At 45.4% G+C, this 25364-nt stretch overlaps 1 protein-coding gene and 1 long non-coding RNA gene across 3 annotated transcripts in view; one reads left to right on the plus strand and one right to left on the minus strand.

The window, feature by feature from the left end:
- The window catches only part of MYLK (myosin light chain kinase), a 331910-nt gene that overhangs the window by 134982 nt on the left and 171564 nt on the right, over positions 1-25364 (plus strand). For both annotated transcript variants that reach the window (XM_030579826.1, XM_030579827.1), the window contains exons 3-5: positions 12793-13000; positions 16342-16390; positions 23483-23648. In XM_030579826.1, the coding sequence (XP_030435686.1) occupies positions 12793-13000; positions 16342-16390; positions 23483-23648 (423 nt within the window). The remainder of the gene's footprint in view (positions 1-12792; positions 13001-16341; positions 16391-23482; positions 23649-25364) is intronic.
- Positions 4705-9769, minus strand: LOC115659545. Its single transcript, XR_004002578.1, has 3 exons — positions 9717-9769; positions 6839-9483; positions 4705-6541 (listed from the first exon to the last, which is right to left on the minus strand). It is a non-coding gene; the product is annotated as an uncharacterized LOC115659545 (long non-coding RNA).

Below are 25364 nucleotides of genomic sequence, written 5' to 3' on the forward strand. Positions count from 1 at the left end.
AGAAAGAGGCTACTCCAGGGACACAGAGCAGTGTCATACAAAAATCAAGGCGCTCAGGCAAGTGTACCAAAAAGCCAGGGAGGCAAACGGGCGCTCTGGATCACAGCCCCATACATTCCACTTCTACCATGAGCTGCATGCAATTATGGGGGACGACACCACCACTATCTTACCACTGTCCATGGACACTTGCAAGGGGAGAGTTGCACGGAGCGAGGAGGAAGAGTCATTGGAGGAGGAGGAGGAGGAGACAATGCACCGGCGGCAAGTGAGGAATCCATTTCCCCCTCAGCTAGGAACTATGCTTAACGCTGGAGCCGATAGCCTAACCCCACTCCCAATGAGAGCTCCTGGACCATTACCCTGAAGAAGATATTTCTGGTGAGTGACAGCCTGATCGAAGCCACGCAGTGGAGGGCGGAGGGGAAACCCAGCCGCACTGGGCTGTTCACGTTTGAAGGGCTCATCCCTGCTCAGAGCCTCATCGGAGCCACGCGGTGGGTGCGGGGGTGGGGGTTATGAGTTGTGTGAAGTGATCATCCCAGAGAGCCCGCAGGCCCTCCTTTATGGCAAAACCACCAGGCATTGCTTGCTATGGGAAAGGGGTCCCAGCAGTTTGAAAACATTGAAATTAATGTAGAAGAAGCAGAACCTCGCATGGCCCTAGGCTGCCTGCAAGCTGAATTCTGTTGCCTGGCTGTGTGTGATGGCTTATTCATACCAAAGTGTCCCTTTTGTTCTCTGAAATATATATTTTAAAATACTACCCTCCCTTTTTCTCGTCCTGCAGGTGCAAATGTTTCAACGCAGCCCCTATCTACTCCGTCCCAGAGGCTGGTCCAGATTAGAAGGCAGAAAAAACGAACTCGGGAAGACATGTTTGCCGAGCTCATGCAGTCCTCCGCACTGATAGGGCCTATCTGAATGCGTGGAGGCAAACAATTGCGGAGTCCTGTAAAGCATTACAGGAACACGAACAGAGGAGGTACGCGTGCGATGAGAGCAGGCAGGACGCTATGGTCAAACTCATGGGGGAGCAAACTGACATGCTCTGCTGCATGGTGGATCTAATGCAGGAAAGGCAGCAAGACCACAGACTGCCACTGCAGCCCTGTATAACTGTCCTCCCTCCTCCCCAAGTTCCATAGCCTCCTCACCCAGACAGCCTCCCACCTCGTGTTCTTGGGTATGGAGACCCACACACTCAACCCCAGAGGATCACACAAGCAGCAAAAAGCTGGCATACGCGAACTTTTGATTTGGTTTCTCGACTTGTCCTTCCCTCCTCCTCCACCCCCCTAACCCTTGTGTTGGCTCCTTGCAGTACTGCAGCCTCCACAGTATATTTGCCCACTCCAAACTGATTCCCAACTGACCAGTAGCTGTCGGGCTTGGCAAGCTTCCACAGTGCTATGGCCACTCGCTTCTCAGCGGTCAAGGCTGCTCTCATTTTGGTGTCTTTGCACTTCAGGGCAGGAGACAGCAACTCACAAAGTTCCATGAAAGTAGCCCTATGCATACGAAAATTTTGCAGCCACTGGGAATCATCCCAGACCTGCAACGCTGTGCAGTCCCACCAGTCTGTGCTTGTTTCCCGGGCCCAGAATCAACATTCTATGGCATGAACGAGGCGCAGTGCCACCATGATCTCCCAGTCACCACATGCCGTGCTTCTAGGAATGTCTGTGTCCATGTCCTCATCAGTATAGTAATTGCGTTGTCGTCGCTTCCTTGCCCAGTTTTGCAGGTACTGCACATAGTGCTGGATAATGTGCGAGATATTTACAATGGTCAAAACTGCAGTGGAGATCTGAGCGGGCTCCATGCTTTCCGCGCTGTGCCGCCTGCACAGGTAGTCCTGGACAAAGGGCACGAAACAAGCTGTTCTGTTCAAGATGGCCGATAAAAGGCAGTAAATGGTTGTCTTCTGTAGCTTTCACTGAGTCGGGAAGCTCATTAGAACTGCAAGAGCGGGAGAGCAGAGTTTGCGGCGGAAACGTGAGCAGAGTTTGCGGCGGAAGCTGTGTGGCTCTGTTCATGGTGGCCGAAAAATGGCGGGGACTTTTTGCCTTCTCTAGCTTCCACGGGAGCCCAGGACAGACAACATGGAAAAAGCGGCAGAAGCTGTGCGGCTCTGTTCATGGTGTTAGTGCCTATGTTAGTGCTGCAGCCCTAAGCAGTTTTGCCCTGGCCTCCATGTTCAGGAAACGAGCATACACATACTCTCAAGCGAGAAACATTTCCTGAAAGTAACCGTTGGGGCTAGGCAAATTTTGTGGTCAGCCATTTCCAGGACACCCCCCGCCCCTCTTGAGGGTGGTAACGAGGCAACTGTAAATCTCCTAATTAGGAGAAACCTGGCCAAAAAACTGAACATGTCATTACCCCTATAAATTGCCCACCGTGCAAGGGTGGGCAGGGAGAAACACAGAAGGCTGTACCCGTAACCAAGCCTGATCAACTCGAAGTCTCCCTCGGCTCTGTGTTCTGAGAAGCCTACCCGTCTGCCGGTGGTAATGAAACGTTTGTGGTTTGTGTGTGTAAGTATGCCTAGCTGCTAATTCTGCTAACTAACTGAGCCTGTAATCGTGTTGTAAGCCGGAGACGAAAGCGGATCACAGCCGCCCCAAGGCTCCTGCTAGGGGAAACCCGTTAACCAGGAAACCTTGAACGCAAGGGGGATTGACCGGAGTCTCACGGCAATCTTTAACTGTCTTATTGCATTTTTTTTTACTTAGATGAGTAATTGCATTTATGCTTAATAATAGCACCAATAGCACCCTTACTAACCCTTGGAAGGACCTGAATAACTACTGGGACCTAGAGCGGTACCAGGGTCAGCTTCTGTTTGTAACTGCAGTATTTTTATTATTTGTTCTGGTATTATATTGTAAGCCCAGGTTGTAACTAGTATTAAGTTGTTCCTCATCCTCACTTGTGACCCATTCAATAAACCCTCAATTTTAACCCCACGACTCATTGTTTGCCTTATCCCCATTGCTACCTTCAGGGCACTTGTCACCCCTCCCGAGGACATCCAGTGATCGAGCCTCCGCCCTATCCCAACGCTCATTACCCGGTAGATAACGGGCACCTTGTGACCATATCGGTGGAGCAAGGGGCGAGAGTAATCAGTGATCAACACATGGTAGCTGAAAAAAGGCAGGAAATGGTTAGATGAAATATGAGAGGACATGCGCGGTGGATTCATAGTACCAGGAGACAGGTGGGGCACCGTGCTGCACCATCTGCTGGCAGTGTGGCGTCTGCCGTAGCTTTCATGGAGGGAGGAGCAAGTGATGGTACACACCCAGAAACACCCGTGAGAATGTTTTTGCCCCATCATGCACTGGGAGCTTAACCTACAATTCCAGTGGGTGGCAGAGACTGCAGAAACTGTGGGATAGCTACCACAGTGCACCACTCCGACATTCGATGCTAGCCTCGGTACTGTGGATGCACTCCGCCGAATTCACGCGCTGTAGTGGGGACACAACACAGAATGTATAAAATCACTTTCGAAAATTCAAATACATTCAAATTAATTTCGTGCTGTAGACCTACCCTCAAATCTTCGTCTTGGTGCTTTGATATACAGTTGTGTTTATACTAGCAGGACTTTTCAGGAAGATTCAGCAGTTGACGTTCACAGCCCAAAACTCTAAACAAGTACATGTACCATACAAAAGATCTTCACTATTTTTTGTTGTTGTCAGCATTTTTTAATGTTTGGAGAGGCTGGAGTGAAAGGCCAGGGTATCATCAGAATTGGAGATATTCTCACAAAGAAAGGACAAGGCAGTAAATAAAGGTTATAGCCCTATGCTGCAGGGCATTAGATAAGCAGATAGATTCCTCCTTGCTGTAGATGCATTATTCAAGGCAGATGTTTTTACTGAGCTCTGGAAAGGTTAGGAGAGGAATATAAAACCTGCTGCAGTTCTGGAATTGGTCCATCAGCATAAAACCCAGTAACCAGTGATTCATTTAAGAATCCCTGACACTTTTATGGCAAGGCTATGTCTTTCAGAGTGGGTCTGGCTCGGTTTGAAACACATTCCAAACCCAAACCTGAAATAAATCCTTTCAGTAGAGCAGTGCTGCAAACTTTCCTCTCCATTTCATTTTCAAGCCTTATATTAAAGAACAAAAAAATAGAGCTAGCGAAGGGAATGACTTAACTCATCAAAGGGAAATTGCATGTCAATCAGCCTGTATTATAATTTTTGGTATGGAATTTCCGCAGCTTCTTAGACGTGCATATGTCTAAAAACATATAGATATCATGTACAAAATAAACACACATGGAAGAAATTGAAAAAATGTTTATGTATAACTCAGCCAAATGATACTGAAGAGGTATCTGTAGATGCCTGTCCATAACTGAAGAATTAGGTAGTGTTAGGCAAAAAGATTCTTTTCCCCAAGAATCAGGCAAGCACAGACAATACTGTAGGGGGTTTACTCACTGTACTGGGAAGACTGACAAGCAGCTTCAAAAATATGGTGCCCTAGTAGCCAGTTATATACATTGTCTTATCAATTCATTTGCATTTATCTGTACATACAGAGACAGACATTCTTACAAATCAAGAGAGAACCCTGAGCAAAGATTAAACTAAGAACAGTACGTACATGTAGAGGTCATCCTAAATGCATCAAATGTCTATGACTACCTTATGGGGGAAGGAGGTGGGTGGGGGGGTATGGGGGAAGAGGTGGGTGGGGGGGTAGGGAGGAGTGTTTACAGATATCGGTGGGCTGTGAAAGGAGGGTTTGTTCTGTTGTAAGAGCTGAGTTACTGGGCGGGCATTGCCCATATAAGCTTATCAGTTGTTTACAGTTGTCAGTGTCCTTGCTGCTGAAGCATTCCTGCTTGTTCTGCGGTTTTTGTCTTAGTTGTTAGCTAAATTTTAACTCTTGCCTGACAGTGCCCTCCTGTTGACATATAGAACTTTTAGATGAGATAAAGTCAATACTCCAAATGCTTTGATATACATGATCTGTTTTAGGGTTGCCCAAGGGAGGTAGGAGGGGGAGGGGAGAGAGGGAAATGGGGAAAGAGGGTAAAGGTAGGAACCATAGTAAGATTTTTAAGCATGTATCTAAAGTACCCACACATGACCAGAGAGGTTAGCAACACAAATATAGAAGCAACAGCAGCATCAGGAGATGGGGCTGTAGGATGCATTATGAAGAGGATCTTCCAGTTGAGTGATTGGTTTGGTTGGAATGTGACATTTGGTGACGTGGTTATGAACAGTGGTAAACACAGATGCAGCAGCCAGGATGACTTTGAGTAGTACCTCCTTGGCTAGTTGAACCAGTGTATTGTCCAGGTATAAGTTGTTATGCCACGGAGGACCCGCTGTCATTTTAGTGAACACACGGCGGGGGAGGTGCACATCACCTGGGGTAAATGAGTCAGTAATCTGCAGGCACATGGAAGCGTTTGCCTGGCACTGTAATCATCCGTATGTAATAAGATGCTGTGATGATGAAACACCACTGAGTAGCGGATACTTATACAGCAACTTCACCGTCTGCAAGAGGAAGGACATCCACAACAACAGAAGAGGGCAAGATTAAAGGACGAAGGGTGGAACAGTAACACCACAATGTAACTGTTTTGTTTCTGTACAACAGTCTGAGGTTGTCATCAGTGTAGCATTAGCAGGAGATGGTGCCAGGTATCTGGACAGCCCTACTTTGTACACCATATCGTTAGTTACATATCCAATAGACTTAAAACAGAAAGGAGGAGGAAACACATGGGTAGGGATAACAGAAGCATACACAAGAGGGAAATTAAAGGAGAAGGATGAGTCTGGAGGAAGTAAAGAGGCTACTATCAGTTGAGTAGAAATGCCTGCAATGTGGGCAAGGGTGGGGGAGGAAAGGGTATGGGATGGAGGAAAACCCAGGCATACATCTAACATGTTTTCTTTTGCAATGTTAAACAGATCATGAGGCAGCATATCACAAGCACAATCTTTAGCTTGTGACTTGGCCAGGTTGACTATAGCATCTGAGGTTTTCTCAAGGATTTTGGAAAAATCCTCTATGCCTACAGCAGTTGCAGTTAGAGCATAAGATAACCTGGTGTTAGTATGCTTAAGGGTTTGGGTGGTTTGGCCTTTGACCCAAGAATTGTATGACCTTGCATCCCAAAATGGGGGCCCTATATGTGTGTGCCCACATCCCATGGAGCTAAATACTCAGTTACAGTCCAGATCCGGTGAAATGCAGGGAGGGAGCCGAAGACTGCTCCTAGGCTGTGATAGATTGAGATCTTGGAACCTGGATGTTTTTGGAGGCGAGCTGTAACCATGATAGGTCCCAGGTGGTCGTTCTGGGGGCAAGCCAAGTGTCCGTTTTTTGTTTTGTTTTTTTACCTATTCACTGCTGTCTCCTGTAGGGAGTTGCACATACTGGCCAGCTTTGAAACAGGCATCTTGTGTAACATGCATTAAGGGCAGGTCCCAGGAGGCTGCATCAGGTACGTTTGCCAGGAGGATTAATGTGGGGAGTTGTTCGTTACCTAAAAGGATACAATGTAAACAAAACAAATTTATTTATACATTTTAATTCTGGTTATATGAACCCATGTTTTAATTCCTTGCACTTTCACAGAGGTATCTGTATGGGCCAATACCATGTGCGGACCGGAGTATTTTGGCTGAAATATCCCAGAGTTGTATGTTCTTACCATGACTTGATCTCCCTCCTGTACGTCCACCCAAGAGGGGGTTTCTGGAGGGTCCTGGGCTTAAGAGGGGGCACCTCCACAATGAACCAGTATACCTTGCTGAAGTAAAGAGTGAATAATGTTACCTACCACATCTACGGCCTCAGGTTTGAGAGGTGGAGGGAGTTGACTGGTAATCTGGATGGGTGGGCAAAGATGAGCAGGCATCAAACTGCAAGACCATTTATTTTCTGCCCAAACAGAGGGGAACCTGGAACATAATTCTTGAAAAAGGGTTAGAGGTGTCCCAAGTGAGAGCCATGGATTTGGCAGTTGCAACAGAAGAGAAAAGTTTATCATTACGGAGAGGAATGGTATGAGTACGCATAAGTTTATCAGTAACTGTACTCTGCGCGAGATTAAGAATTGCTGCCAGGTCGCAGAGGACATCCATGCCCAAAATAGTCCCCTCTGCATTTGGAACTACATTTTAAAAAAAAGGCTGAGTCCAGAAGAATAGATGAGATTTTACAAGAACAGGATAGCTTTTATAACTCAGGAGTTGTGCACCTCCTACCCCTGAAATACTGTAGTAGCATACTGTTTAGTAGTGGGGAAGGGGAGGTCAGTAATGGAAACAGATGCTTCCATGTCCACAAGAATTGTGCATGGCCAGCCCCTAATTCATGCTTGTAAGTGTAGTCTCAAAGGATTTATATCTGCATTAGCAGTACTGATGAGCAAGGGGGGGGCAGCTGGATCCTAGCGGGTCATGGAATTTAAAAGCCTGGCCATTTGCTCTTTGCTTAGGTGTGAGCAAGGGTTGGCAGCTGGTTGAGATACCAGTTGGGGCCAGTTGCCCAGGGCTACTCGGCTTGGGCATCCAGCTGCCCAATGTCCAGTTTCCGCACGTACAAAACACTGTGTGTGGGGGAGGAGGGGCGGGGACGATACTGAAAGGGCAGTGAGGTGCTGCAGGGATTCAACTGGCCATAATTGTGTCCCTGACTAGGCTTTTGGGCCTTGTGCCTGCAGTGCTTTTGGGTATATCCGAGACAGCCACAATTATAACAGGCTACATGATCTTCTGCTGTTACCATGGCAACGCAAGTAGCCTTGCTCCTTATTTTTTTTAGCTTGTCTGGCTGCACATTCAGAGGCCCACATACAGATGGATTCATAATAAGAGCTTGGGTTCACTCCCAAATTAAGGGCTGTTTGCAGGTGGGAGTTAAAACTTTCCTTTAACATTTTTAGAAGCCCTGACCTGTTTTCTTTGGGTCTGCAAGGCCTGCATTGCTGGAATATATCTCTCATTTTCTTTCTCAATATTGAGCCGCAGGCTCGGCCTTGCATTGTACACAGCCCACGATCAGTCCCCAGTTACCGGCTCCATTCCCCAAGGCTTCTTGGACAGCTTCCTTAAACTCATTGCAGGCCCAGGTCATATCATTTTCAGATTTAACAGAGGCCCAAATGCTGTTTCGGATCTTCTGTAGGGATCTTGGCCCATGATAGATCGGGGCATTTAGCTTTTGTTAAGATATAAAGATCCCTTTTGGGATGTAACGTATAGATGGTAACCATCTGGCTTATTCTTTTCCAGAATATCAAATTTGGGGTTTTGGGCTTTAGATCAGGAAGATCTTTCAGTAAGCCCTTCATTTCCTCTGTGCTGAGAGGAATGTACTTGTAAGTATTATGAGCCACTCTGTTTTCACCTGTTCCTGACCACCAAGTGGTCACTTGGAGAGGGGCCAAGGGAGCACTGGCACTTAATTCTGAGTTAAAAGGGGGGAGAAGGAGGGGGTAAATTATCTTGATCTTCCCCCGTGTGTGCCAGGTTCCAACTTTGAATTTGTTTCTTAAGGTGTTTCCAATTAATTTCATTTTGGTCTTTATCAGTATTGCTGCTTGAGTCAGGGTCAGTAAAATTTACCCTTCTGTTGTATGGTAGCAACAATACGATGCGCATAGGAGTTGGGCTTTTTTTTTTAGTTTTGCTTTTAGAGCTTTGTTTTCTGCTTCAAGTTTACTCAGCTTGCAGTTGCAATCTACCTTTTGATTTAGCTCTGATGTAAGAGCCTTTTGGAGTATTTCCAACTCTTGTAGTTTCCTTTCATATTCTCAATACATTTTTACAGTCCCCTTCTCTAATCTTCCTTTCGTCTGACCAGACCATCACAACACACTGTCCATCATACTCATACCCTCATTCCATCCATTTTTGCGATCATCTTTTGAACCTTCTCATGTTTCCCTTTTATAAAATCAATGAGCCTCCCTTCCGTAGAGGGCATCATTGATGTTCCCCGGGGCCAGTCAATGAGTCTCCCTCCTGTAGAGAGTAAGTATCTTTGGTGCACCTGGGGCATGCCAATGAATCCCCCTCCCATAGAGGGAATCATTGACACATTCTGGGGCAACTCATAGGACATTGTATCCCAGCTTCCTGAAACCCACTTAAGCAGTGCTTCAGGGGAGACCGACTGAACACACCTTTGTACTCAGTTTACTGCAGCGCCCACTTGGTGCTCAGTAACTGGTGATGCAGCCTTCGCCTCCAGCGATCTCTGCACTCCAAAAACTTGGCCACAAACACGGTTCCATTCAGTCCTCTGGTCTGTGCATTCTATATGTGGTTCATATTAAAAAGGGAGTGCGAAGGGATGTCTCGGGGAGTCCCAAATCAAGGTGTACAGTAGAGGTGGTAAGTAAAAGGATACTCACCTCTATCCCTGGTTGTGAGAAACTCTCCGAGGATTCCCGATCACATCCTGCTCGCTGTGCCAAAACTGTTAGGCAAAAAGATTATTTTCCCCAAGAATCAGGCAAGCACAGACAATACTGAAGGGGATTTATTCATAGTACTAGGAAGACTGACGAGGAGCTTCAAAAATATGGTGCCATAGCGGGCAGTTATATATAGTGTTATCAATTCATTTGCATTTATCTGTACATACAGAGACACATTCTTACAAGTCAAGAGAGAACCCTGAACAAAGATAAAAATAAGAACAGTACGTACATATAGAGGTCATTCTAATTGCATCAAATATCTATGACTACCTTGTGGGGAAAGGAGGCGGGATGTGGGGTGGTGGGGGTAGGGATGAGTGCTTACAGATATCCGGTGGGCTGTGAAGAGAGAGTTTGTTCTGTTGTAAGAGCTGAGTTACTGGGCAGGCATTGACCATATAAGCTTATCAGTTGTTTACAGTTGTCAGTGTCCTTGCTGCTGAAGCATTCCTGTTGTTCTGCGGTCTTTGTCTTAACTGTTAACTAAATTTTAACTCTTACCTGGCAGTAGGAATATCTACTGTGGTCCAAGTTGGAGCTGGGAATATTATGACAAATAAAGGCAAAAATGTAGACTAAGGCCATGTCTACTAAAGCTCTTATGTTGGCCAAACTTTTGTTGCTTGGGGTTGTGAAAGAAACACACACCTTGAGCAACGTAAGTGTTGCTGGCCTAAGCGCTCATGTGCACAGTGACACTCGTCAGCTGGTTTTATTATGTCAACAGGAGAGCTCTGGAGCTAAATGCATGAGCTAAAAGTCACATGGCTCTTAGCTAAGACTCATTAATCTCTTTCTAAGTGGTCTCAGTGCCACTAAATGGGACAGAGCACCTACACACAGGAGGTGTGTGGGTTACATACTTTCCCTAACTGAGGAAGCATGTCCTGAGCTTCAGAGACTTCCCAGTCTAAATCCAGGACAAACCCCCACTTGTAACACCAACAGATCACGGTCGATGGTGGGCAGGATTAAACCTGGGACCTTTGGAGCTAAATGCATGAGCCTCTACTGCATGAGCTGAAAGCCATATGGTTCTTAGCTAAGGCTGTAGAGCAGACTCATTAATCTCTCTCTCTGAGTGGTCTCAATGCCACTAGATGGGACAGAGCACCACACCCAGGAGGTGTGTGGGTTACACTTTCACCAAAGGACCTTGATGTTGTTTAAGTAAAGATAGAATTGAGAAAAGCTTTAGATGTTTAGATTGGAAATAGGAAGCTCCTCCAGCACATTCATTATGTTGCCTACAGTGGGAAACATAAAATGTCCTGTCATGACATACTCTATAGTAGGTAATTAATGTGATGGAGTGTGGATTGCCATGTCACTAACAAAAGTAACTAGGACCTGTGGAGTTAATGGAAGAGAAAGGGCTTCTGACTACTGTAAGTGATGTGGTTCTAAAAAAAGTCTTACAGATCAGAATGTTAGGCTCCAGCAGAAGAGAAACCCAGGTGGTGTGAAGAGGGATTGGATTAAAAATGAAAGGGCTGGTTTTGAAAGAAGAGAACAAAGGAATGAGTATGAGTGGTGCTGCTGAAAATTGTAACTAGGAGAATGAGTGATACAGGAAAAGGAAACGGACAGCTGAATCAAGGCAGGGAGGAAATGTTGGAGGAATCTGAATAAACTAAGTTATGTGCAACTAAAGACAAAGCATCTAAATTTTGCTGGGCAGCTAAATTGTCAACTTGCTAGGAAGCCCAACTTCCATAAAATAGAACAGATTGCAGCATTCCTTCTCCTTAGTAGGAGATGGAGGACAGCATGAGGCATTTCTTCTTGATCCATTCAGTTATTAAGAATTTAAGGCAAAGACAATATGTTTGATCAAGGAAATGGGAGCTAAATTATCAGTTAGGGATTAGGGAAGGAGAGTGAAAATGTTGTAGTCGAGTTACTTTGCTGGCTGCATTAGTGTGACTTGACACATACAGAGGCATAAAGTGGTGGCTCTTCTCATGAAGTATGGGAAGAATCATTGCCTGAACAGTTAATTTTGTGAGGAAATCAGGGGCATGTCTGGTTGGTTTTTTTGTTTTTTTTTCTTGCTTCTGTGAGTGAAAAGGCCACAACCTCAGCTGATGTGAATGGTTTAATTGAAGTAGATAATGCTATGACAATTTATACCAGTTGAAGATCTGGCTCAAAATGTGAAGCTATCTGTAATACCTGCAGCAGATGATGAGCTATCCACATCCTCTCCTTTCTTTTAAACAAAATTAACTTGGTTCTCTTCTGCAGTGAACTTGCTACTGTCATTTTATAGTCAATTATGCATGTCTGTGCTCGCTCACCAATAGACTGAATCCATTTAATATAGCAGGGATTGGCAACCTTTCAGAAGTGGTGTGCCGAATCTTCATTTATTCACTCTGATTTAAGGTTTCGCTTGCCGGTAATACATGTTAACATTTTTAGAAGGTCTCTTTTTATAAGTCTATAATATATAACTAAGCTACTGTTGTATGTAACGTAAACAAGACTTTTAAAATATTTGAGAAGCTTCATTTAAAATTTAAATTAAAATGCAGAGCCCCCTAGACCGGTGGCCAGGACCCAGGCAGTCTGAGTGCCACTGAAAATCAGCTCATGTGCCGCCTTTGGCACCCGTGCCATAGGTTGCCTACTCTTGTAATATAGTATGGGGGAGAGGTATCTGATCTTTCTAGGGTCCTATGCTGTGCCTACCACCAAGGCATCTGAGTGGCTGTTAAGGCGTGTTTTCAAATGTGGACCCTTAATTTCTCTTTTTAGGTACCTAAATAAAAGTGGGTTAGTTGATAGAGGGACTGAGTACCCATAGTTTCCGCTGATGTCAATAGGAGCTATAGGTGCTCAGCACTTCGGAAAATAAAGTCCCTTTCATATGGGTGCATAAATACCATTTCCAGTTGCAGCCAAACTGCAGGCAACCTTGTTAGAAAAATTTGGCCTAAAGGCTCTGCATACTTAAATGTACGGTAGTTGCTCTGCCTTGAATTTCTGTATACTTGGAACCTAGGCCTCAGAATTCCTCATTGGTGAGTTTAATATGTTGTTGCAGGCAAATCATTCTAATGGAAAACTTTCACTGCATAGATATCTGCCTGAGTAATATTAAGAGTTTAACATTTTGATATGTCCAGTAGTTTCTCTGTTTCATTAGGTTCTGCCATTTGGCTTGCAAAGTTTTTTATGTTTTTAACAGTTACTGCTTCAAGAACTTTCCACAGTATTGCTCAATATCCTGCATTTCTTATTGCTAAAATCACTTGTGATGTTTTTCTTCTTCCTGTCCTCTTCCCAACCCATCTTTCTAGGTCAGGGGCTATCCAGAACCTCAGATCACATGGTACAGAAATGGACTTCCCATCACAGAGGGAGAGTATTACGTAGTGGACCGCAGCATTCGAGGGATTTTCAGCTTAGTGATAAAAAATGTGCAAGAGGAAGATGGTGGTAAATACACTTGTGAGGCTGCAAATGATGGTGGCGTTCGCCAGGTGACAGTGGAGCTAACTGTGGAAGGTAAGAGAAATATTATTATTCTGCTCCTTAAATATAATCATAGATATGATAAAACACACCCTCTAAAGGGGGAAAGGTAGATGAGATTATCCAACTGATGGGTGAAGATCCGACCTGTATATACAATGTTGATCACTGATGCAGAAGTAGCACTCGGTATTAACCTCTTCACCGTTCTCATTGAGAAGAGTGGTCTGAGCACAGGGTTAGGGACCAGGAGTTTCTTTCTTCTAATCCTACCTGGCACTCATTTTTTCTGATGCTAGGAGCAAGTCACATAGCCCCAAATCTTCAGAAGCGTTTCCACTTACCTTGGGTGCCTCCATATTTGGGGGCTGTATCAGTACAGAATGGGAAATGAGCCCCAAGAATACCAGAGCAATTAATAGGAGTTTTGCTGCTAAAACCTGGTATGACATTTTGAAAATGTAAGGGGAGGTTTTAATTTAAAACAATGGAATTTTTTAACATCATTGCATGGCTTTATTACAGCAATTTACGGTAGCATTTAATGAGGTTGGATGTACAAGACAGTTTGACATGTACTTATCACAGATGGCACCTTGTATTTTGAATTTTTCTAGATTTTTTTTTAATGGAAATCCAGATCAAGAAAAAACTCACTTAATCAGTGTCCTGTATGAAATAAGTTTGTGTTAAGTATTAAAGGCTTGAACCAGTGTTCATTGGAGTCACTGGAAAGCGTTCCAGTGACTTCAGTGGGTGTTGGATCAGACCCATAAGTTTCCTCTTGTCATTTGTAAAGATGTTGAATTGATACCAATAAAAGTATAAGCAAGACTCATGAATGTTGTAATTCCATGAGCAGGGGTCTGATAGCAAAATGTCCCTTTAGAGAAATCTACCACAGGAATCTTCAGTCCTCTGGCTGCTGAAATCAAGTTTTTTCTGGAAGTCTGGCCACCCTCCTCTTGTTCACTGTTTTGGAACCTGGCAGGAGCCTGCTCAATAGAAACAGTAATCTTTTGCCTGTCACCTTCTTCTTTCCCCAGAAGCAGGGGAGTTCTAACTGTGTGTGTGTGTGTGTGTGTGTGTGCGCGCGCGCATGTGAGGTGCGAAGGTAGGTGTTGTTTTAGCTTCTTATGCCTTAAAATGGCTGGGTAACAAAGGACCTGATCTTGGGGGCTGCTAAGGCACCGTTAACTTCCATGGAAGCCACTTCTCAGGATTAAGCCGATAGCCATGGAAGCCTCAGATTTCTGAGGGAAATAGCAACTGACTGTCAGATACAGTGATGGCACCAATTACAGATGCTTTTAGAACACAGTAGCATCACAAGTGAAAGTCTGCATTTCTTGAGTATCTCCCAGCTACGCTCAATATATGGTTCAGTTTGCACATATGTCTGTGTCACATGGGAAGCAGCAAAGATCAAAATGGGAATTCAGAAAGGCATCTCTGCATATTAGATAATCTAAGGCTTTGTTTACACTTGTTGCTAAAAGTTGGGCAGTGTAAATGCTGTTTGTCAGCACTTTTGCCAACAAAATACTTCCACCCCCTACGAGTGGGGTTCGCGTTGTCGACAGGAGAGTGCCTCTGCCAACAACGAGCTGTTTACACTGCCACTTGCTGCAGCAAAACTTTTGTCTTTTGCAGGGAGGAGGGCTTTTTAAGCACCTGTGAACAGCAAAAGTTTTGTCCTTCAATTGGCAGTGTAGACAAAGCCTTACACTGCTAAATTTAAAACTCCCAGTAACAGAGCCAGAGAAAAGTGTTAGAAATTGACATCAGTGCTACTCTCAGTTTCAAGCTGGCCAATGTGCCTCTTTTCATAGTTCTGGTGAATACCAAAGCCCTTCAGGTTGTTGGCTTCCTGTTGAATTCCCAAGGTATATCTTGCCCAACTTCATCCTTTCCTGGGGAAAAAAAAAAAAAAGTTTGTCTATTCATGGTCAAAGACCTCTTATGGAAATCATCAGAGTGCAAACTGAAATATGCATGTTTCTGGCATGATCATTATTATTTTCTGTTGGAAAAATGTATGCAAATTCTTTCCTTTTCTGACTCTAACTTGTTGCAATCAACAGGTTGCACAGGGGCAGAGTTTGAAATCAGTTTCCTGACATTGGCTATTCAGTCCTGAATTCATTATTGTTTTAACTTCCTTGCAGTAAAGCACCCAAGGATTAAGCTCATTAGGGTTTAGGAACTACAGAAGTCTCTGTTCTAATAATCCTCCATGCGCCACTGATGTAAAATACAGAACTGTTTATTTCCAGCGAATATAAGCATACGGGACTGCTTGTTGTCTGAAAGAAACATTACTGACTCACTACGTAGCTTTCCTGCCCAGAGGTTTTGACTGGTACCATTCCATCTGGTATTCTTGTTTTAAAGGAGATCTATGGCAGATACTTATAAATCTCAAGAAGCTTACATTTTTGACAGCTGCCATATAGTTGTTTTTCCTCACTGTCACCCTTGATCTGCCCTGTTTCATTGACAATTTTTGTCTATTAAAAAGCTAGTAATGTTTCTTTTGTTAGTCTGTCCAGTAGATGGCGCTAAGTACTCAGTGTATATTTTGTCAGTACTGTAGGGTGGGTTATATTATCTTGAAAAAAAGCACACTGAAAAGAAAAGGTGATATGGACAAATACATGAATAAAAGAATAGCCTGTTCATATGACTCTCTAACCCTGACACTCTAAAAAAATGATTATTAATAATACTTTGATTTTATAATAGAGTGTTTCATCCAGTGATCTCAAATGGTTTTGCAAAGGTGAATAAGAAATTATCCCTATTTTATGGATGGGGAAACTGAGCCAAGAATTTAGCTGTTAAGTCCTAAGTTTTGAAAACTGGCCTCTTAAGTAATTTTCCCAAAATTACACAGTAAGCCAGTGTCAGAGTTGAGAACGGAATCCAGGTCTTTGAACGTTGGACATGTTGTTTGATGCCTTCTCCATTGGAATACAGTGTGAGTGAAAGTCATGTTCTCTAATCATTAGTCAATATTAGTTATAAGTAGACAGAGGTCTTTGTGGTCTGAGTCAAAAGTGTGGATAGTGGATTTGTAAATTCCAAATATTCAGGGATGATTAGATTGGAGTTCTGGCTGGAACCCAAATCTAGTTAATAGTTAAGTATTTAATACAGTCCTGAACCAAACACAGTCCTATACGGAAGGGCATACAACTGCATTGGTTAGATTGTGGGTAAAATAACTTGTACCATAGGTATCTTCCGCCTCTAATTTTCTTGATCCTTGTTTGAAAGCAGGAGAAAGAAATATAGTACTTACACAGATTTTGGTATTTGTAGTACCTAATAATCATAAGTCATCTAATTTGTTGTCTTTCTATAACATACAGGAAACTCCTTGAAGAAATACAACCTGCTGTCCAGTGCCAAAACCCTTGGGTAAGAATTCTAGGCTCCATGAAGTTCTTTAAAACACAAGGTCTGGTAGAGAATTTTTTTTCCTCAAGTGACTTTGCTGTTTAACATTACTGCTCAGTTTTACTTTGAGGGCCAATTAAAACGAGTTTGATTTCTGCTTAGTGACCTTGGCAGCATTCTCTTCCAACATCAGAGGCTTGAATAATGGAGGAAGGGGTGGTCTTGTTAAGGCACAAGACTGAGAGCTGGGAGATCTGGGTTCTATTCCCATGTGGCCTTGTAGAAAACACTCCAGTGCCATAGTTTTCCTGTTTTGTAAAATGGGGTAACACTACTAACCTAATTCCCGAAGGTGCTAGAAGGCCGACCTCATTAGTGGTTGTGAAATGCTCAGATTCTGTGACGGAGTGCCCACGTAATGCCTGTAAACAAGTAACCAGGATAAGCCCAAATCAGTGTGCTACAGTGAGAGCTGTTCTGTCTATAAATCCATGAGAATAATATATGCAGAGGATTGACATTAGTCTGTTGAGAAGGGATGGCAGTAATCTGCTTCAGCTAGTCCTGTCGCATGCCAGTTGGGAGAATACACCCATAGGAATCAATGTGTAGACAAGCACAGTTTACTCCTGGTTCACCAGGGATGTGAACTCTTTCCCATTTGTAGGAGGGCTGGAAAGATGCATCTCGCTAGCCCTTTTGCAGTTGGCACTCATGAAACTGTCTTGAGTTGGGATCATTGAGATTAAGCAGCTTAATGGGCCAAATGGTGTTTCTGTAATATTACCCATGGCCACAACCAAAGCACTTGGTTGATGAGAGCTTTTCTTAAGGAGGCGATGGAAGGATTTTGATAGCTTGAAGATTAGGTGTGGTTGCTTTTTAAATAGAGTTGCCAACTTTCTAATCGCACAAAACCGAACACCCCTGCCCTGTCCCTTCTCTGAGGCCCCACCCCCACTCGCTCCATCCCCCCTTCCTCTGTTGCTCGTTCTCCCCCACCCTCACTCACTTTCACCGGGCTGGTTTGGGGGAGCAGGGTGGGGTATGGGCTCTGAGCTGGGGTGCAGGCTCTGGCTGGGGCCAGAAATGAGGGGTGCAGAGTGTGGGAGGGGGTTAGGGTGCGGGGGAATGAGGACTCGACTGGGAGTGCAGGCTTGTGATGGGGCCAGGGATGAGGGGTTTGGGATGTGGGAAGGGAGGTGGGGTGTGGCAGGGGAGGTGGGGTGCGGGAAGGGGTTTAGAGTGTGGGGACATCTGGCAACCCTATTGTCAGTGTTGGTATCCTTAGTGCAATACCATCCCACCTGCAATCCCTGCCCATTAGCATTCTAAACTCCTACCGGCATTACCTGTCTATTTATCCTTAAAGCCGTGGCAGATATTGATAAAAACTGAGATTTTAGAAGGGAAGTCTACTGTAAAAGAGTGTTCTCCCATATTTAAGGTGATCCCCTTTCTCCCCCACCCCAGTACCCAGCACAACTGTGTGTTTGATCAAGATTTGCCCCATATTACTGCTACCACTAGCAATAATGGACTAATGTATCCAGACATAACTTCAGGGCTGAGGCTGGCACAAAGGACCAGGGGTGGCTCCAGGCCCCAGCACGCCAAGCACGTGCTTGGGGCGGCATGCCGTGGGGGGTGCTCTGCCGGTGCCGCGAGGGCAGCAGGCAGGCTGCCTCTGATGGCTTGCCTGAGGAGGGTCCGCTGGTCCCGCAGCTTCGGTGGATCTCCTGCATGTGTGCCTGTGGAGGGTCCACGGGTCCCGCGGCTTCTGAGGACCTCCCGCAGGCACGTCTGCGGAGGGTTCGCTGGTCCTGCGTCTTCGGAGGACCTCCCACAGGCACGTCTGCAGGAGGTCCGCCGAAGCTGTGGGACCAGTGGACCCTCCGCAGGCAAACTGCTGGAGGCGGCCTTCCTGCCGTACTTGGGGCAGCAAAATCCCTAGAGCCACCCCTGCAAAGGACAATTTCTCCACTGCATGGGCTGTGCTCTTCACCAAACATTTATAATTAAATGGTGGTTTGGGGGTTCAAAATTCTGAGTCTGATTCTTCTTGCAATTACCTGCAGTTTTACACTTTCATAATTCGATTGACTTTAATTGGCTTATTCCTAATTCACACCACTGTGATTGAGTGGGGAAATGGGCCCCCTAGGTTCAAACAAAAATAATTTCCCTTGCCAGTGTTAGTGATCAGAACACAGATGATTAGTACTGAGTATTTTAATTTCCCTTTTCGCTATGAATCCTATCTATTTACTTTTTGGATTTCGCTCAGATTACAGCGATGAAAATAGACTAGTCAAGCAAGTGAAAATTACTAGTTCTTCTTCGAGTTCTTGCTCATGTCAATTCTATTCTAGATGTGCATGCGCCCACATGCCCGGTCGTTGGAGAATTTTGCCTTAGTGGTATCTGTACGGCTGGCTGTGTTGCCTCTTTGAGTGCCGCTCTCATGTGTCGGTATGTCAGGTGCTGCCATCCCTACGCCCTCTCAGTTCCTTCTTACCACCGGTGGTGGTTACTCAGAGCGCCTTTCCTTGTATAGCAAAGGCTAGCAGTTTTGTCTCTTCTGACTTCAGGCCTTAGGGCCTTGTAAATAGTTGCTTATAGTAGTTAGTGTTAAGTGTAGTTAGAAGTTACAGTTCCAGCGGGGATTTTGCCCCAGGGGGAGCATGCCCCAGTCTCTAGGTTTAAGCCCTGCATAGACTGTAACAGGCCTATGCCTGTAAGTGATCCCCACAGCAGCTGCCCCAAAGGATTGGGGGAATCATGTGTGAAGGACAAGCGTCGTATTTGTAAAAATTTTCGCCCCAGCACTCAGAGCAGGATATTTGTTTGTGGGCTCTTCTCATGGAGATGGCCCTTTGTCTGGCTTCCTAGCCATCCTGCTAAGACCTGCCTAGAGCCTGGTGTGCTGGGCACCCTCGACACCAGGCTTCACCAGGCACTGCTCCCCATTGCTGGTGCCCAGAAAGAAAATGAAGAAGCATGGTTCCCTGGCACTGAGCAAGAAAGGCCATGGTCCATCAGATAAAGAACCCAGTTTGGGCCAGCCTGCCACTCCGGAGCCATCTGGACATACCTCTTCTGTCGGGGCCCTTAGCCCCTTAAAGGATCCACCACCGTAGGAGCAGTAGGGGACCCAAACTTCAGGCGACAACGACACCTTCCCAAGTTCCCTTGATGCTGTGAGAGTAGTAGAGGCCTCCGCTTGCATCGTATCTGCTGCAGGAAGCGGCAAAGGCTCCCTGTGAGGGAAAGCCAGCTGCTGAGACCCCTCAGAGGGCAGTGGAGTGCTGCCGATCCTCCAAGATAAGGCAGCGCTCTCCATCTCCGTGCCACAGATCTGCAGTGTCTCAGCCCAGATCCTCTGGGGCTCACCATCAGTCACTAGCACCGTGATCATGGTCCCCTCCATCTCAACGAAGGTCGCCTAGGGGGAGGTGCTGGTCTCTGTACTACCAGCACTGTTCACCCTCCTGCCAGTTATTCTCTCAGCACAGATCTTGGTCACCTGCCCCGTAGGAGCACTCCTCATCCTGTTTCTAGTCCCCCCCCAGCCCTGGCACTGGTTCCCTTGATACTGGCACCGGTCTCCGGCTCCCACTCCAGGCACTGGTCTCCGGCAGCAGTGGTCAGCAGGCAGACGTAGGTGTTGACAGCCTCACCATGGTCATCGGAAGGGAATTCCTCCAGCACGGAAGGGCACCCTCACCAAGACCCCACCAGTGCGATTGAGCACCTGAGACCATGTCAACATCTGTGATGTCGCTTTGGCAGTACAGCCAGTGGCCATGTTGCTGATGACTACGTCCCTTTCGTACCGTTTATCTGCCACCAGCTCAGAGCAACATCTAGTGGCACTAGCGGCACTGGGGTCGGTGCATAAGACACGCTCAGAGGTAGGGGTGGAGGAGACAGCACTCACCCCCCAAAAACCCTTCCCCATGAGGGATGATGCCCTGGAGCCTCCCCTAGTGGTACAGTCATCATCCTCATCCCTGAACAAGGTGGTTGCGGGACCCTCGAGGGCCAGCCCCCCGGACAGTTTTAAAAAACACCAGGTACTGCTTCGATGGGTGACCGAGAACTTGGGCCCAGAGGTGGAAGAGATGGCCGAGCAGGTGGACACCTTGTTTGATGTCCTGTCAGCCTCTACCCTGGCACGTGTTGCACTACCAGTGCATGAAGGGGTCCGGAAGATTGGCAAGGCCCTCTGTCAAACCCCATCATCCATCCGTCCCACCTCCAAAAGGGCCGAAAAGAAGTACTTTGTCCCAGCCAAAGGGTTCGAGCACCTTTATACTCACCCACTTCTGGGCTTGCTGGTTGTCTCTGCGGCCAACAAAAAGGACAAGTAGGGGCACACCAGTTCAACTCCCAAAAATAAAGAGGCCAAAAGACTGGACCTTTTGGGGAGAAAAATTTATTTAACAGCCAGCCTGCAGTTCCGGGTGGCGAACCATCAGGCCTCCTTCCGCAGGTACAATTTTAACTTATCAGACTCCCTCTGTAAGTTAAACAAGTCTCTCCCTCAGGGTATGGCCCATGAATTTGGCACCCTGATGGAGGAGGGCATCACGGCAGCTAGGTGCTCTCTCCAGGTGGCGTGGGACATGGCGGAATCAGCAGCTAGGGTGGTCGCATCGGCGGTGGTCATGAGGTGCAACTCCTGGCTTCAGACCGCCAGCCTGTCCCAAGAGATGCAGACCTCTATCCAGGACCTCTCATTCGATGGGAATGGACTCTTTTTGGAGAAGACTGATGCAAGGCTGCATGGGTTGAAGGACACTTGGGCTACCCTTTGCTCGTCGGGCATGCATATGCTGCAGTCGGCACGGAAGCATCTCCGACCGTCCCCACCCCCACATATTCATGTCACATTATCTGCTTACCCAACAAGCTCGAGATGACACTGGCTTTGGCAGAGCAGTGCTGCAAGCTGCAAGTCTGTGAACTCTGAGTCCACCTCCATGGACATTGCTTGTGAGTGACCTGGAATGGAATCGACATGAGCAAGCATTCAAAGAAGAAAAAACAGTTACCTACCTTTTTGTAACAGTTGTTCTTCAAGATGAGTTGCTCATGTCCATTCCATTACTCGCCCTTCTGCCCCTCTGTCGGAGTTGCAAGAATGAACTGAGAGGGCATCGGGCCGGCAGCGCTTGATATACTGACGCATGAGCGCGGCACTCAAGGGGGTGCCACAACCAGCCCTATGGATACTGCTAAGACTAAAATTTCCCATGACCACGCACTTGGAAATGTATACACCTATAATGGAATGGACATGAGCAACACATCTTGAAGAAAGTCATTTATGAAAAGGTAGGTAACCATTTTTTAGGTTCTTTTATGCTATTATATGTATTGCAAACACGCTAGGGGAATATGCACATCCCAAATAGTCCTACTGAGGAAGGATAGTCATATTGCTATTTAGCTCTGTCTTTCTAAAGAGCACACCTAATCCCGTGGATTTTAATAGTTATTAAAAGGTTCATCCTCCTATTTTCTTTGCTCTTTTGTTTTACTACTGTTTAGAGCTTTCAGAATTTTCAGTTATGGAAAGATTTAAATCCAAAATACTTGAGTTATTTTTAAAAAGAAAATAATATGAATATAGCTATTTGTAAATCCTAGGAAGGGTGTGTATGTACGTCTAGTAATCTAGTGGTAATTAATATTCTCTTTTGATGTATCAGTATATATACATACACCTGTGTGTACATGTATGTATAGATATACACACTTGTGTGCACACACATGCGTGCCCTCTAAATTTTGGGATTGAACTATCTGAGTGACCCTCTTTACAAAGCACTAGCCTTTCTCTTTAGGGTAAGGCACCACTTTTTCCCAAAAAATTTCAGTATTCCTATTCTCTGTTTAAATCCTCTCCATCATGGTCTTGTCTTGCTCAGAATCCTCGAGTAGCCCATATGGCCACCGTCATATCTTGGAGCTCCTTGAACTGAGGCTGTGAGGTCTGTATTAGTGTTCTGATACCTTATAGAAAAAGGGAGGTATTTACACATCTCATTTGCACGTGGGTAAGATGCTGTGTGGAAAAGCAATGCCCCAAAAATGGTTTGATTTGCCGGAAATTCAAGGCTAAAAATAATCACCATCTTCTATCTTCTGCTGATGTGTGGCTTGATTATACCATGGCTGTATTCAGATAGCTCCTTTTGACATTAACAGGCATAAATGGCACTTATTTTGTCTTACTTACAATGCTGTTTTGTATTTCAAGGTTATGTGACTGACCTCACTCAGTGTTGAAGTGTCACTTCCATAGCAAAGCACTTTGTTCCAGAGCTATGTCATCTTTATAAGCAAAGCTGGGCCAATCCTGCTAAAAGTTATTAATTTGAACTTCTAAACTCATTTGCTTTGTTTTGTTTGTGCTCTTTTCATGTTCACTTTGTGAACATTCTAGCGAATGAATTTCTTGGCAGAAACATTTACTAAAATACTGAATTTTAAGTACACACGTTAGAACAGTGCTGAAAAGTGAATGTCATTCATAACCACAAATGATTATGTGATTATGACACTCATCGACGGGTGGAATAATTGAAGAATAATTCTGAACAGCTAACAAATATGAGTAAATCTATATCTGTTAGCAGACAATTAACAGATTGGAAAAAAAGGACTGATTTAAATGTGTATTTTGTACATTGTGACTCGTTGCCCAGCTCTGGTTATAAGCAACCAGAATTGTCAAAAAAAAGGTGTGAGTGCTTGTTGTGTGTTTGTTGGATGAGGGCACATAGAAGAACAGTGTCCAGTTGCATGAGAAGTTGAGAGCAGTGGTTTTCAACATGTGGGCCTGTGCTGGGTGTCTCCTTATCACAAGTCAGCATTTTGTTCCTTACGTTGGCCACACATTGCCAGCTTCTGATTTCTGAACATTTTGTCCTCTGGCCAAAAATTGTCATCTTATGCTAATACCTTTGTAACACAATGTTGGTTACCACTTACGCTATTTCACAGTTGGCAGACCACTGTTCTGATAATTTTTGTGAAGTGTGCCTAACTAGAAGAAAAGGTTACAACTCCTCTGCTAAGCTAAGATGTTCATTGCCTTTCCAGGGGCAGATTTTCTGTTCCGTCAGTGGAGAACAGGCCAAGCATCTGGGGAGAAAGTCCACCAAAGTTTGCTACGAAACCCAACAGAGTCATCGTGCGTGAAGGCCAGACAGGCAAATTCTCCTGTAAAATAATAGGACGACCACAGCCTCAAATAACTTGGTTTAAGGTATGGTTTCCTGAGGGGTTAATGTCCTTGTTCTGCCTCATAGCTTCTATTATAGGAGGATGAAGTCTGTTGGTTCTTCAAGTGCGGGTCCTGCTATGTCTTTTTCCAAACGAGGGTATGTGTGCATGCCATATACCTGCATCCAGAAATGCTTCAAAGCAGTGTCCATTGACCAGCACATGCACAATAGTGTCCCTCATGCTCCCGACTGAGAATATAAGCAGCAGTGTGGGTCAACACCTTTCCAGGTCCTTCTTACCACTGCATGGCCTGAGTCAGAATCACGTCCTCCTTCTCTCCATGCATAACCTGTAATGGAGACTTGCTGTAAATAGTTTTTATATCTTAACTTGGTAGTTATAGTTAGTATATTATAGTTAATATAGGATAGTTTCTCTCCTCTGCCCCCATTTATGGAAATCTTCCTTGGTCCCAAGACTACACCCACAGTCTTCGGATTCAAAAATTGCATCTCCTGCCCTTGCTCCTTCTCTGTCAGTGATGAGCATCAAAGGTGCCTGTTCTGCCTGGGTAAGGTGCACATCTCTGCAAAGCACAGTAGTTATTGATCCTTCCCACCCAGAACTAGAGAGCTCCAAGAGCACTAACTAAAAAATTTCCTGATGGAGGAGGCTCTGAGGCCCCATTCTGACCTTATTCCCAAAAGACCCACCATTTATTGGCCTCAAATGACCAGCAGTGCCCCTCCAGGCATGAGCCTTGGTACAGAGCCTTCACCACAGAAGCCCAAAGAGTCCTCCTCCAGGACTTCCCATGAGTGTTAGGGGAGCTCTTATGGGCTTCAAGAAGATGACCGCATGCCATTTATCAGAAGCCGCCCATTTCAGGATCTCTTAACCCAGGATGGAGGGAAAATCAAGCACCCAACCCCAGGCTCACTCCACCTCAGGCCTGGTGTATGGATGGGCATCTGAAATAGAATACTCCTACGCCACCCCTGATCGGGAAATCCTTATCCAAGGTAGAAAGGATTCTACTAGAGCCTGCTACCAGGCTAAATGGTGGCACTTTTCAGCCTGGGCACAACACCACCAACATTCCCTTGGTAGGTGAGCATTCTGGTTTATCCTAGACTAGTTCCTCTCCTTAGAGACTTCAGGTCTGGCCCTTAGTTTGCTGCAGGTACACCTAGCAGCAATTAGTGCCTTCCTCCTGTGTTCTGTGTTTATACACCTGGCTACTAGCAATTTATGAAGGACTTGATCAGTACCTTCCCACTGGTCTTTAAATCTGTGCCTCAGTGGGACCTTAACCTTGTCCTGTCAACACTCTCAGGTCCACCTTTTGAATCTATGGCAAAATGTACCATGACCCACCTGTCCATGAAGGTGGTGGTCTTAGTGGCCATCACTTTGGCCAGAAGGGTCAAAGAACTAGGAGCCATGATGGCAGACTCTTTATACAGTATTTCAGAAAGAGAAGGTCTCTCTTAATTTATACCCCAAATTCCTCCTCAAGATTGTTTGAGTTCTATATCAATCAGTTGACTTGCTTACCTGCAGGTCCACGGACACTGCTTTGAAGGATTTCTTTACTCAGGTGCATTGTGGGCATGCACACCCACATGTACAATACAGATAGGGGCAACACATCTCGAAGAAACTTCAATTACAGTTAGTAAGCGCCAGTGACTGTGATAGTATAAACTATACTGCATGTCAAGAAACCTGTGTACAACATTGAGGGGGCAAATCT

Source organism: Gopherus evgoodei, chromosome 11 (genome assembly GCF_007399415.2).
Source record: "Gopherus evgoodei ecotype Sinaloan lineage chromosome 11, rGopEvg1_v1.p, whole genome shotgun sequence".
Taxonomy (NCBI): Eukaryota; Metazoa; Chordata; order Testudines; family Testudinidae; genus Gopherus; species Gopherus evgoodei.